Source organism: Bombus impatiens, unplaced genomic scaffold, assembly GCF_000188095.3.
Source record: "Bombus impatiens unplaced genomic scaffold, BIMP_2.2 scf_0248, whole genome shotgun sequence".
NCBI lineage: Eukaryota > Metazoa > Arthropoda > Insecta > Hymenoptera > Apidae > Bombus > Bombus impatiens.
Window position 1 is genome coordinate 47,882 of NT_176667.1, and position 15,321 is coordinate 63,202.

Consider the following 15,321-nt stretch of genomic DNA (forward strand, 5'->3'; position numbering starts at 1 on the left):
ATCGCTGCGCGAGCGTATTCGCGCCTGCGTCACGTGATCATTACGCCTCGGTACAACGAGCTTTCCAGAAACGCCGTATCGTTGTCGCCGTGATTCTATGCTGTGTAGGTGAACGTGTGTTTCGTGTGTTCCGTTCGAATGTCAGTTCCAAGTTCTTGTGTTCACGATCTCTTCTTCCACCAAAGAAATGTTGGTGAATGAGTGAAGCTTGGCGGAACGTCCGCTCTCGGTTAAAAATGTGAATCAGAACGAGGATCGCGGAACTCAACAACTCTTGGCCGGAAGTAAACCTGACCGGGGTGAGTTACTATCACGATCGATTATTTTCTTTCCCCTATTCTCCTTTCTGACTACGAAGGCCACGGCCACGTGCCGCATCCGTTCCGAGAACACCGTTCTCGTACGGACATAACCTCGAAATCACGGGCAAGCGTCAATACGACGAGGTTAGAATCCGTCGAACTATTGACACAGTAGTTATATTTCGAGAACTTTTATTTATATCAAATGATTAGTAGATGAAACGAAATTAGTTCCATGGTCGTCGATATCTTGGATGATGTAACCTGCGGCACCTTCGTAACAGACTAATTACGTGTCAATCGTCTTATGACTGCTGCGTTGATTATTGAGATTACCGGTCTTGCTGTATACACGATATTCTCGAATGTTTCAGTACCTATAAATTGTTCATTATGTACGTATGTATATTATTGAAACATAGGTGTTTATTTATAACTAGACAGAATGTTCCACAATCTTAATCCCAGTTTGTATACATTTATAATTCCTAATCCTTCATTTTTTTTTGCAGCATGAAATCCCTTACGTCAGTTACAGGAACGAGATAACTGTGTGTGAAATTAACTAGGCAAGAGAATTTGAAGATCGTGTTCCTGTAATGTTTCAATAATACAAGCTCCATGTTGCATGTGTGCGTGTTTACTTTCCGTCACTTAGATAAGCAAATAGACATGTTGCTTTCTGGAAACCGATAAATCGGAGAATTGAGGTCAGTCAATAATGTCACGAGAACTAGTCACATGTCTAATTTGATGCCGCGCCGGCCGGTTCAAGAATTTCCATGGAGCGAATTGTGCGACCCGTCTTACTCATACAGCTTAATAGGGTCAACTAAGAAATAATTAAGCTTAATGCGACCGAGAACAAACTTTAGCGTATAAATATTTCTTCCTCCTCGTGCAATAATCGGGTTTGGTTTTCAAACAGATATTTAATTGATAAAGTTGAGGAACAATCCTATCCTTTTCCCTCTTCACGCTTTTTTATCATCGATAATTTTTTACAGTTGCTTTTTTATTGCGACAAATTTTGTTAGTTATGAAGCGCTGTGTTTCTAAAGCTTCTATTGATCCAGATCAATTATGGAAAACAGAAATATGTTAATAGAAGATAGAAAAGTTTTAAGGATAACGTGCAGCTATAGACTTAGTGAAAATAAATATTATTGTTACATCAACGAATATTTACACAAACACCCTTACTATGTAGTGTTTGATAATAAATATATTACAGCATCTATAAAATGCTAACAGTGCATTTCTTATTAACCGTATGTCGTTTGGCGATTATAATCGATTTGGCGCATAAAGTTTCTGATGACATGGCGCATATGAAATGAAACATCGAGTGACACCTGTTGTACATAATGATCTATCCAACGCAGAAAGCAAACGAATAGCACGCCTTCCACGTAGTCGGTTGGTTAGTTAATCGATCGGCGAAAATTGACCCGCTCCATAGTGACGACCTTGCGATTTCACGAACACCGCTCGTGGCGTTCAAGTATGGCCGAAAAAGAACATTTTTCATCATGTCGATATCTCGAAAAATTCAACGGTCGTGTTCCCTCCTTTTTCTTATGTTATCGTACCATTGATAACTTATTAGGAAACAGAATAAGTTTTATATATCAAATATTTGAAAAGGTTCTGTCATAGTATAAATAAATAAATAAATATATATATATATATATATATATATATATATATACGCATATTATATAATCGCAACGTTTCCTAATGCTTGATCTACGCCTCTACTCTTTTACCTTCATTTTCAACATTGTTATTTTTCAAGCATTTCCATATCGGAAGACTCATGCATGCAAAATACATTTGAACAAAATCACATTCTCTTCGCTTTGTTAATCGCGTGTTTAGTTCATGCACGTTGCCACAATACACACGGGCCTTTCAATTTCAAATTGTTCCAGTTCGAAAGCGAAACACGTGTTCGTTTTACAAAATTAGGAACGGTCGCTGCGACGAAGGCATGGATACAATTCTATGTCAAACCAACTGATTTACTGACTACTCTCTTCATGTTTCATATATACTAACTACCTTCTTTATACTTTACGTGTGTAATTTCGACGAATCGCGGCCGTGCGTTATTGTACGTCTAGTGATTCTCTAAACGCAAAAGGACTCGGGACAAGATCGGCCCCACGATGCGCGAGTGGCGACAAATTTCATCAAGTTTCATAATGAAAAGTAATAAGTAGCTGGAATGGTCGCATGGTTCGCCTTCAAACTCCAATTAACACCTATTGTTCTTTGTCGTATTGGACATTGTTTACTTGATCGCGTTGATACGACATCCGGGCAGGGAGGAGCATCTCAACGCTATTCCACTATATAACAGTCGAGCTATCATAACATAAAATGTCATCGTTATTGTCAGGTTTCCTCGCTCGCGGTGAGCTTGCAATCCTTGCGGACTTCCTACCCGACAGACAGTCGATTAAAACGAAGCGGTGGTGGGGCCTGGAAGATAGTCAATGCCTCGTGGTCTGGTCGCCTTTCAGTGTCGGCTGTTCTTCTCGTCCGGGATGATTCCTTCGACTCTTTCGTAGTTTCTCTGCTTCTTGACGTCTCTAGTTTCTGTGTTTGTTGACGTCTCTAGTTTTTCTGCTTCTTGTCGCCAGTCATCGAGTATTGTGATTCGTATTTATATCGAAAGTCGGAGACTTTCTTTAGTTTTGTTTCGACCTGAGTCTTCGAACTGTAACTCGTAACCTCTATTGTTTCGCGTGTATTCTATTGTACTGAGCATTTATTATCGTTGCGTAGATTTGCGTATTTCATCGCCAAGAATAGAATCTACGATAAAAATTTTAATTGGATAATCTTCAGACTTATTACATTTTGATTCGTTCAATAATCTGTTAGATTATTTTACTTGAGCAATGAGAGTGGGCAAATTGATAGTGTTGATTTATTTGCGCTCGCCTTCGTATCATTTGTAGTAAGAGGTGAACCATTTAAAAGCATAAACGTTGCTGTGGAAAGTATAGGTGTGCTCGTGGCACCGAACTCATTATTTCTTTGGAAGTTGATCCGGGATTTATCGTTTCGGTGTAAATACTGTCGACAAGAGCGGACATTGATCAAGAAGACTTGAATTGGCCACGTGTTTCGACGCTGTAAGTAGCCTGTCTCTCGGTTCATCGAAGAATTAATATGAATTTAATTTCGCGATTAAAAATTCCCTGTAATTTATAATAGGAATAATTATTTCTTATTTCTGTAATAAAAATAATTAAGAAATAAATTACAGTGAATTTAGAATCGCGAAGTAGAAATAATTTATTTGTTTAGGTAATAATTAATTTACTTTATATGTGATAGATATAATTTATAATAGAAAGCTGTGTTAATCCGATTTGCGTCGCATTTGTGCTCATTGCTTGGTTCCCTAAAGAATAAACGTAGTAAAATATAGCCTGTATCCACCTGGAGGAAATTTACTTTTACAAATGTATATAATAATTTCTGAGATTACCTCAAACACAGACATACTTACGTACAGGTACAAATATTTACATTTTATATTATTAATATAGACCTGTAATCGAATTAGATTACGATGGACGCGATTACGTATCTGTTTATTCAGTATTCCGTTCGATTACCTTTAATATTCTTTTATTTTTCGCAGACAGATGTCGTGAAAACTGGAAACAATTTCTACGAATAGCAAAGTTTTGTTTGATTAAATTTGCAAATTTTTTCGCTTCATCAGTATCCTGTTTCGAATGCCGGAGTCTCATGAATTTTTCAAATCAACTAGCCAAGTGATGTTATTTCAGCAGTTTTGACACAAAGATAATACAATATCAGAAGGAACCGCGATTAAGATTTTGATGACATTGCTTATTCACAGCTGTAGATAATTTAAAAAAACAAATATTTCATTTCGTCTACATCTATATTTCACATAAAAGCAATTCTTAAAATTATAACCTGAATGTAAATTGAATATGATAAACAGTCCAGCTAGAAATTCAAAGAACTATTCGCATTAATTAATCGTAACTCAAGACGCAGAAATGATCCACGCGATACAGGTTGATTCGATACCCAAGTTGCATGCTATATCGTGGATTGTCCCACCGTGAAGCACAAAACATCGTGATAATATGTAACGAAGGATTGTTGTCAATAATGCTCGATTGTGTAATATCAATAGAAGAGCAGAACCCATGCAAAAGTAGATAACAGGACTATGTCACTTGAGCATGTGTTATTAGGCACTCTGTATGAGAACAAAGATATTATGAAAACACGTCGCGATTTCAATACTGTAGCTTATTACGTACGAGTATACTTCCTGTGAGAATGCGCTTGTGGAATGAATCATATGCGGGAATCTGATCGCTGAGAAAGGCACAAAAAATATACGACATTAAATGTTATTGCTTTCATTCTTTTCTAGTAAGCCGAGCTAGTCGTGAACAAATAATGGATCACTGTGCTTGTGAATTAATCAAAAGATATATCGTTATCGAAGAAATTATGCTAACATAGTAGTCAGTAATATATTTATAATAGTTTAGTTATTATATATACATAATATACTTCTTGTTAGTCAACTAATATATTTCATATAGTTGTCTTCGATTATTCTTTAATGCGATTTCAATTAAAATCGTTTCATCGTAAACAAGCTAAGTACGAGGATGCTATGTACACGATTGTTACATAGTCATTACAGAAAGCGCAATACAATTTGAGAAAACGTTCCCAGGAACACTGCGGCAACGTTTCCTCGAAAGGAATATTTCAACGCGGTTGGCCAATGCATAAGCTTTTCTGCCTTGTCTAGCGGTTCAACCTTCGATAATTCGCGAGGGCGGTGGATCTTGAATAGCGTTCGTCGGATGCCGCGTATATGAGCTTCGTGTCGGAATTTCATCGTGCCCTAACAAGCACACTATTAAATTCTGAACGTTTCATTCCTTATCGATCCCATTTCTCTAATAAGGACGCGTGACATAAGCTAGTCAAGAAAACTAATCGTTACGTAAAAAGAAGTCGAAAACGGACTTCGTTTGTCATCTTACATATGTTTTGCAAAATACCATTTCCATATTCATTTTGTGTCGTATCTATTTTTATCTGGAAGAAAGATAAATAGAGACAAAAAAATAAACGCATATTGTTACCAGGGAACATTGAAGCAATAATCGCGAAGTTAATTAGAACCAGTAACTGCCACTATGTACAGCGTTTGTATAATTGCAGTTGAATTATGTACAATTGTTATGCGAATGGGACAAGGAATCTTGATGAATGTATAATCGTGAGGAAGTTACATAAAAATGTAATAAATCTTTATAGATCGATGCGTTGTGAGAAATTGCTATATCATTGTATCGTGATCGATGTAAAAGTGCGTAGATAAACGATTGCACAGTTTCACGTGAATCGATTATGTACGTTAATCGGTTAATAGACAGTCTGATTGTGGTATGATAATGACGATATAGATAGAATGAATATAATGCCTAAATACCTAATTATGCCTGTAATTGCCTAATAATGCCTAATTTAGCCGTAGTGTAATGATGTCTATTAATTCTTATTAACGTTCCGGTGATCTACCACTGCATAATTCTTTCTAACAACCGCCCAGGCGCTATTAACGTATAATATAATTTGATTAAGATCTAATTTATCTAGACATCAGGAGATAGCTTTGATTGATCTTTAATTAATCTCATAAATATCAACGATTTAATTTTTTCACGTTCTTTTTCTGAATCGCAGGTGTTCCACGACCAGATACTTTTCAATGGAACAGCTATCAACCGGCATAAAGATGGAAGACTCACAAAGGTAAGAATGCTAATTTTTTTACTCGTCGATGCAACAGAATAGCTCGTGGTTGATTGTAACATCGAGTCGATGAGTACGACACTGTAATTGTTAATCATTAAATATCCACTGTCATTAAACTGGATTGTTTGCCGCGAGTCGTGTATCTTTACGTCACACGAACAATAGCATAGAGAGAAAGGACGAATCTGAAGACCGAATCTATTTTAAGAGCGAAGAATAAGTAAATTCGGACGGCCACCTGTCAGACACGCCGACTGAGAAAATATTTTCCTCCTTCGATTCACTTTGATCAATTCTCTTGGACTGGTATTTTTGCATGGACAGAAACGTCTCTTTAACGCGATTCCGAGTATCCAAAAAGTGCGACAAAGAAACGAATGAAGGAACAGCTCCCTTCGCTAGGATGTCTCGTTGTCGACAATCTGAATCTACTCTTTTTTTTCGATCCCATTTGGCATATAACCGTCGACGTCGAGACATTTCTTTCTTTTCTTTTTTTTTTTTTGTCTCCTTCATTCGTTCTCTATAACTCAATTGATTCCTTGGTTTCTATATAAAAATATCAATTGTATCTATTACGCAGATACGAAGATCATACCATATATAAGACACGATCACCCTGCAGCCTGCGAAAACTGAGAGGTAAAGGACTCTTCAAACTATCAAACGTAAAAAAAAAGAAAAAAATAAAATCTTGTGAAATACAGTAGGAGTTTCGTGTGAAAAAAAATGTCGAATCGTTAGAAAAGGGGAAAGAGAGCATTTAAAAAGCTCGAGCTAGGGCGATGATACGTGGATCACAGAGCATGCTCGCGTTTCCAGACCTGGTGCCGGCACGGGTGGTGCTCTATATGCTGTCGTTCTCGGGATTCACGGTCTCGTTCATGATGAGGAACGATATCAACATCGCCATGGTGGCGATGGTGAAACCACCATCCACGACATCGGATACCAATGTTACGGTGACGTCCCAGTATTGTTACGTAACGCCGAGCACATCGTTCACCAACAACAGCGCACCGATCAGACTTGAGGTAGTATCATTATGGATAAATGAGAAATCGTTTATCGTGTGGATTCTTGAGCCACTTGGCGCCACGCGAATGTCTTTTTAATTGCAAAATTAACGAGGCAAAGTCGAGGTCGTATGCGTCTATTACGAACGAGCATCGTTTCTTGAAATGTATCTTCAAAGAGAACAGTTACACACAAAGGAACTCCTACAATATTAAAATTTATAAAGTTCTTCATTTATTTTTGTTATGTCGAATCTTCGAAACATCATACATATAATTATAATGTTGATTTTTTTTCTAAGAAGTCCATAGTTCGATAGATGCTTTGCTGTAATGGCGGCACGTAGCATGATTACGTTACGTAGATCGCATCGATTACGATTGATCTTAATCAGGAGATTAGAAATGTTGTCCACGTAATATTACGTGACCGATTCTATTCGCGAAAAGCGTCCAAGTTTTATTAAAAACAAAACTTAATTGTCGCGGTAAATTCCACCTTCGAGTTGCAATCGACATGGTGATTAAAACTGATATCATGTTACGCTTACTATATATCGGATGTAATTAGACAGGTTGTTCGCAAAGTATGTACCTTTTTACGTAATCGTGATAATTTATCAATGTTTATCAAATTCGGTGATAATTACAACCGATTGGCGCTGTCATTTACAAAATGAGTCAGTAAAAATGATCACCTTAAATAATTCATTATCTATTGGCTGTATACAAAAACTGTTCGAAATATGACGTAATGTATTCAAGAGGCCTGATGAATTAAATATTGTTTATATATATATATGATCTAGCTGGATATTCTCTATAAAAAAGTATGAATCTATTTATACCAGAAAAGAAATTAATTTAGCATTTAATTAATTGCATCAATTTGACAAATTTAACGTATAAAAAACAAGGAAAGACGCGAAGCGGTATTCGTATTTTAACATTATCTTCGCCCTTCTCATACATTAAATTTGAGAAATTGTAATCAAAATATCTGGTAAACTAATGGCCTTTCGGTATAGATAGGTCTACAAACTTTCTTGTAGAGAATGTCCAACTGGATCGACTAAGGTTAAAACAAATATACGGTACCGTTTAAAAAATTGCAGGTTACCTTAATATCCCAAAAAGCGTAAGATATTGAAAAATCAAACTATATTCACCCGATTAGGTCCATCGAATACAATGAATTTTATTTCAAACATTTCTTGATAAAGCCAATAGGTTACGAGTTATGTCAGGCGATCATTCTTACTGATTCACCCTATATAATGCCTAATCTCAGATGCAATTTTTTGCAGAAACAGTATTGAAAACTGTATTCATAAAATGAGAAACAGATATTATCTTTTTACGCAGGATCAAGGGGAATTTGATTGGAGTCCAACCATACAGTCAGCCATTAGTAGCTCATTCTACTGGTGTTATATCCTGTCACAAGTAGTCGGTGGCGTGTTGACGCAGTACTTTGGCACGAAGACAGTTTTTGGTGGTTCGCAGCTGATCACGGCGATCTGTAGTTTACTGATGCCCTCTGCAGCGGAAATTCATTATGGGGTTATGATCGCGCTGCGTAGTATACAGGGCATTGCTAGTGTAAGTCTCCTTTTACGATAAAAAAGAGAAATACATGGAGGTATAAAGAATCTTGCATGAAGATGAAATTCGATCGAAGATCGAAGATCGATGATCGATGTTCGGTGTTATTATGACCGTCCGAAACATGTATATTACGTGTGTACAGGGACTCACGTGGCCTGCGATGTACGCCATCGTCGGACACTGGATTCCTCCAGTGGAACGGTCGCGTTTCATGTCTTCCTTCCAAGGTGAGTGCCATCGGCGCTAATAACCTTTCTTCTTGTGTATTGTAGCGAAATTTCAACACGCACGACGCCGGAATCACGCGGATCTAATAAATCCAATTTCAATTTCGTGTCTGTTCGTCGTTCTTTCTTTCTGTTTTTGCTTTCAACGATAATGCACTAATATGGTCTGACGCTTCTTTCAGAATACGAGAAGCGGAAGTTCGAATGAGAAACACATTTTATCCTGTTCGAAATGAAAAAAAAAAAAAGAAAAAGAAAAAAACACGAGAGAAATAAACGAAAGATTTTGTTCTTTTCAGTTAAAATTCACGGACCAACAGATATGCTTATGTGCGTGTCAGTCAAATTTTCTATTGAGCAATAAACGGTTCTTTCATTTTGTTGTCTGATTGCTTTTTAAGCTCCACGTGGTTGCATTCGCCGGACCGAGGTATACTCAACAGCAACCGCTCAACAGCATGAGAAAGGCCGAGTATACTTCCAGCTGGTTGAATCAGTCAGGCTCGGTGGCAACATGTTTTATGTACACGCTAATATTTCTCATCGTTATCCATTTTATTCTATGCTAGTTCTGCCGCCTCGGAGAATCTCGTACACGCCTCTATTCACGATCGAGCGATACAGTTATCATCCTTCTCACTCAAACTTTCCCGGAAACGATCGATAATGTTTTTTATGTAACGCAACGATATAACATATAGCGATGTTTCATGTCGTTTTCTTTATTTTTTCTTTCCGTTTGTTTTCATTCGCGTCTGAACGGCCTAGCCTTGGTGCGTGCAATATCTCTCTGCTGTTGTCGATTACACAAATCGCCCGTGTGGAATGTCTTTTATTTTGCTGATCGCATGTAATATAATCATTATTTTTTGATTACGATTGATATAAGCGAGTTGACGTATCAGCAGAGGGACGGAAGATCATATTATTTTCCATGAAACACTGTACCATGTTAATAATCAAGGCTCGATTTCAGATAAAGAAAATTATCTTGAAAGAAATTCAAGAGATCAAAACGATCCAGTTTCTATCGAATCTTGCACGATGAAAAGAATAATATTTCGCAAAATTTATTGTTACTCGATAGCATATATATTTCAAAATATGTTATTCAGGTGTGGATGAAACTGTGAAAGGACTGATTTTCCTCCTAATCTCGATGATCTTTTAATAGGTTGTGGAAATCGATATTTTGAACAATTTCTTCCAGTATATATAAGCGCTGGGTCTTGAATGACACGATCGTCAAACCGATGCTGACGCATATGCTGCCACGGACGCACAGTTACAGGCAGAATTCACCGTAGTGATATCGGTAGTTTTTTTGCAAATATCTCAAAAATTAAGAGAGTTCAGCGTTTATATGTATAGGAAGAAGTTTCTCGGAATATCCATTTCTACAACGTATCTAAAAATCACTGAAATCGGAGGAAGTCTTTCTACAGATTGATCCAGTACTGCGATAACATCAAAACCATCAAAGATAGATTTCAACAGTTAAGAATGCTCCCTGGATTCTTTTTTTTTCTACGAACATTATGTGTTTATTGAATAGCTTTCTGTAATCTTTTAAATAGTTTCTCGATTTACCAAAAAACTCGTTTAAGTTGTGTCACTTTTGAAGTACATACGTGTGCAAAATGTTAAATGAAATTAACACTCGGTCTTACCATTTGGTTCTTTTCATTCTGCAAAATTGGACAAATATACTTTCCTATTTTAAAGAAAAGAAACATAAATCTACGTGAACTTCCTTGGCATATCAATTCGACATACTATTGATCGTTCCAATGAATCGAAATGTTATTGAAAATACACAGTGAGAAGAATGTCGGTATAATATGCGTATATGCGATATCGCGTAGGATCGTAGCACTTTGCTCTTGGCTCTTGATATATTTTCAGGTATAGAAGTTTCATTGTCCCACTGTAGCCAGCATTGTCACGTGCGTTCATCCTCATCCCGTCATACTAAGTCTCTACTTGAATCGCTTTACAGGGTGAAACGCTGTATATGTATACGCCACCGCTGAAGAGCGATCGTCGCCACGCATGAATCGTACACGAGCCAAGGCGAAGCCATTCGACAAGCATCATGTTTCAGCTTCCTTCCGGGTCGTGGGGTGAGCTACTCCTAATATCTAGATATCTATATTCAGGGTTCAGCTTCGGCATTGGGATAACCTATCCACTGTGCGGATTCATCATCGCGCATTTTGGATGGAGAGCGGTCTTCTATACGACCGGCACCATCGGTACCGTCTGGTGCCTTTTCTGGTACTTCTTCGCCTTCGATACGCCAGCTGCGCATCCCAGAATATCTCAGCAGGAGCTACGATACATACAAGGCAGCGTAGTAAATCAAGTTCACGCAAGCGAGGTAAGTGGTTGTTTTCGCCACTACGATATCCGAGTCTTTGTGCTACTGCGAAAAATTACTCTATTAAAATTTAAAGGTTAAAAATTTGCTGTTACTTTTTCTACCGGACCTGCGATTAGTTTTTTTAATTTTGAAAAACTGAGCTTTCTCTAATTGTAACGCTTACATTTTTCAAAATTCGTTAAGTTAAACGTAGATTCCATGCTAATGATTCCAAACTTTTGTTTAATTAAACGAATTTTTTATTATTCGAAGAGCATGCCGGTTCCGTGGAGTTTCATTCTCAGATCCTGGCCAGCATGGTCTATTGGGATTACCACATTTGGAAGGATATGGGTGCATTACATCTTCATTATATCTGGACCAATGTACATGAAGACAGTCCTAGGATTCAGCATCCAAGCGGTATGTTTAAAACGCTTTCTTCACACCTTGTTAAATATCATCTTATTATGAATTTTGCTATTGTTTTAGAATGGAGTGCTGTCTGGTTTACCGTTTATCTGTAGTTACTTCAGCTCTGTTGCCTTCTGTTATATAGCTGACGTTCTCATGACGCGACAGATTTTGTCGTTGACGAATGTCAGGAAAGTTTTTACCGCCTTTTGTACGTATTCAATAAAGACCACTTCAAACTTCAAAAATTCTTGTTCACCACGAATCAATTAACACTGGAATTGTTTGTTCCGTAGCGCAAGTAATTCCCGGAATAATGTTAGTGTTGATCGGCTACCTGGGCTGCAACATTGTTGTCGTTTTAGTGGTGTGGTTCATAGCTGTTACTCTGATCACTGCTGCTTACGCAGGGGCGATGGCCAACATCGTCGATATCGCACCAAATTTTGCTGGTAAGTCACAAATTAAAAGTCAATCTTACGAATTATATCCTGTAAAACATCTCTTCATCGTATAACTTTTTGATACCAGGTCCAGTATTAGCATTTGCACAGACAATTCACATGACCGCCAGTTTTTTATCTCCGATCGTGGCTGGTCTTCTCACAGAAAAAAGCGTAAGTGAACATTTTATTTTATTTCAAGTCCCGCTCCCTTTCATTCTTTCCATATAAATGTCCCTCGCGTAAGATGAATAATCGTATTTAGATTTTCTACATATTCCTGGATTGTCTTAACTCCTTCGCCTTATAATAATCCACGAACTCTTCGTTCGTAAGCTTTCAATCTATACATTTATCATATACCTATAAAGAAATCACCTACTCATGAAGAGGTTAAGCCTGGTTTCCTCGCGCAATATCTGCAACAATTAGTCTCCGTATGGAAAAATAACAGAGAATTCTCTTCACAGCAAACTCTCGACGCATGGAGGCAAGTGTTTGGGGTAACTGCATGCGTCGCATGTGGCACTTATATCGTATACCAGATTTTCGGTACGGGTGACATCCAAGCATGGAACTATCCCGACCAAAAGTATCCACAATCCATTCAAGAGGATTCTCAGCCTTTAAACGAATCACCGGAAAAGAACGGGAAAATTGTCAAATCCCGATCAAATACTTCTGAGGAAGCGTAACGTAATCGGCGTTCACTCGTTGAACAGAGAAAGAAAGCACGCGAGCTATATTTCAGATTTTGAACAGCTATAAATATGTACTCTTTTGGTTGGTTCTTGAATGAGAGGCAATTTAAGATTATATACATATATAGGTACATACGTACGTATATATATGGGAAATATGTCTATTTTTTTCGTAATATTTCTGTATCTATGTAAATAGAATTGGTAGTTGGTCCGTATCGAGAGAGAAATGATATAGCACTCAGGGTAATATACGTTGTAATGTTTCAAAGAATATTTTTATGAAAATGTGTCGAATAATGCGCAAACGCTTCGGTTCTCCTCGCTCCTTCTTGCGTTTGACTTTACGGAAAGTTGTATGCCAGAGTGAAAGCACAAAAGCGATATGTCGATCCACATCAGCTTCAGTTCTCGCGGTCAGAAATGATCATTCTTTCTGCGCATCGTCTCTGTGATCAAATTTTTCCTTCGTATCCCACCTATCGGGTGAAATAGATCTCGTCCAAGCAACAGTTTCTAAAATCAAAACTGGCGAAAATGTAATGTTCATTTGTCAGTCTCAAACTAAAATGTTTATATATAGAACAATAATTGAATTCAATTTGCAACTCTGGATTGAAGTTCTTGTGAACAGAAGACTGATGTTACTAGATTTTTTGATAATATACGAGCTTGCCTAATTGTTTGGAAACCGTTGCTCTTTACATTCGTACTTGTTGAAATAATTCTCTCTACTTGAGACTTGATGTTGACTTAACTGTGAAGTTCGTAACTTTGATTTTCTTTTATCATAAAGAATATTATCACATGCTCTAGTGGATTTTACATCGTTCCGTCGTAAAATCGTTCAACTGTAATTAAGAAATTATCGTGATAAGTAATTTCGCTCTACAACTTTGCCGGTGATATTTTAGTAACCTGTTAGATATAAGGAAAGAAAATAAGCTGTTTCTAAAGATTTCTTGTAATTTGTACTTATGCAGTGTTCGCAGGAGCGTCACGAATGTTGAACGTTAGATACACCGTGGAATAAATGTAGTACAATGTGTAAAATGAAAAAAGGGAAGACAGAAGAAATTATATACACTATACTAATTGATGCCTTGCAATCAGTACACGGTTCTCGTTTCCTTTCATTAAATGAATTTAAAAATGGTACTTGCGTTCTACGATATGTTAGTTTCATCACTTTATATCACTTAACGTTTTACTAGTCACATTTCACTGAAAAAGTTTAACATTTAAAAAAATGGATATGTATTCAAACAAGGACAAAGAAAGGAAAAAATGCTATGTAAAAGAACAAATTTGTCGCGCTCTCTTTTAGCTTGATACTTAATGATTCCATTCGTGTAATGTATATCTTATTAAGGGACGATATTTTGCAAGTATTGTAATTTTAATTACTTTTATATTGGCGTCGTTTAGATTACGATGAGCCATACTTCTTTCTTCCTTATTTATAAGTACATTAAGTTAAACACGAGTACTTAACCTGTAGGGAACGAGTAATTAAAAAATACATATTACATACTTTGCGCAAAATTTAAAGATTATATATTGCGCAGAAACATAAAATGAAAGCGGCCCCTCGCATTAATACGTGTACAAAATGAACACGAACTACACGCGTAGAAAAACAGCCGCTTTATCTTCTATTTGAGAAGTAAGTAACCTACGTATACGTTTTCGTGTTTCTCGTGTGCTATTGGCGCGATCGGAAATTGTAATTCCAGAATTGTTTGTAATTTAAAGCTGAGTCGACACACTGTCCGCATGAAACACAGCATGCATAAAATCTCGATAATTTTGGTCTTCAAAAGTTTTGATAATATCGATGGACCATGAGCGTCTTTTTTTTAAGCAAATCACATGTTATTTTGTAAGCAGATCAATCGATCGCCACGAAATTCATGGCACGAATTATTGATACAGATATAAAAATAAATGATAAAAATATATGATTACATATAATTTCAGTAAACACCGCATTCTTAATTGTGAAACCTTGCTGACTCAGAATCATGGGATTACCAATTCAAAATTTCATATTAATTCTATTTACGTAAATTCTGTATAATTTTTGTCGTTGAGTCAATTAATATCAACAATTGTTTGCGTCATATGGAATTATCGCACTTTGATCCTAAGATAAATCGGATAATAAACGAAGTCTTCAAATACATGTTGACGTTGATAGCTTCGAAAAAAATGGACCTTTTTCTAAAAAAAAAAAAAAAGCCATCGAATGATAAGAGTAATGTAAACGACCTGGTGAATATGACAAAAAACGAAAAAAAGGCCTTTATGTGCTCAAGATATCGCGACGATATTTGCTGGAGGTATTCATTGAGAATAGATATCGTATTGCAGAAAGTAAATAGTTCGGTAACTCGTTTGTTAC

General features: G+C 36.9%; 1 protein-coding gene across 3 annotated transcripts; it reads left to right on the plus strand.

Moving 5' to 3' along the window:
- Positions 1-73: 73 nt before the first annotated feature.
- LOC100748288 (sialin) lies at positions 74-14,901 on the plus strand. Of its 3 annotated transcripts, none has more exons than XM_012384265.3 (12): positions 74-299; positions 6,075-6,143; positions 6,730-6,788; positions 6,969-7,180; positions 8,528-8,764; positions 8,913-8,997; positions 11,157-11,377; positions 11,633-11,782; positions 11,852-11,984; positions 12,070-12,225; positions 12,305-12,390; positions 12,687-14,901. In XM_012384265.3, exons 2-12 carry the CDS (start codon positions 6,100-6,102, stop codon positions 12,909-12,911), a joined length of 1,608 nt encoding a protein of 535 aa, XP_012239688.1. In that variant the 5' UTR covers positions 74-299; positions 6,075-6,099; the 3' UTR covers positions 12,912-14,901. The 3 variants fall into 3 exon arrangements, with proteins under 3 accessions (XP_012239688.1, XP_012239690.1, XP_012239687.1); XM_012384264.3 differs by lacking the exon at positions 74-299 and adding an exon at positions 2,940-3,448; XM_012384267.3 differs by lacking the exon at positions 6,730-6,788 and having other exon boundaries at positions 82-299.
- Positions 14,902-15,321: the final 420 nt, after the last annotated feature.

Bases quoted from the DNA above. Each gene is read 5' to 3' on its own strand.
- LOC100748288 (XM_012384265.3), top strand. From the start codon at position 6,100: ATGGAACAGCTATCAACCGGCATAAAGATGGAAGACTCACAAAG. The intron at 6,789-6,968 runs GTAAAGGACTCT...TCGCGTTTCCAG, and splicing joins CAGCCTGCGAAAACTGAGAG to ACCTGGTGCCGGCACGGGTG. The intron at 12,391-12,686 runs GTAAGTGAACAT...TTCTCTTCACAG, and splicing joins GTCTTCTCACAGAAAAAAGC to CAAACTCTCGACGCATGGAG.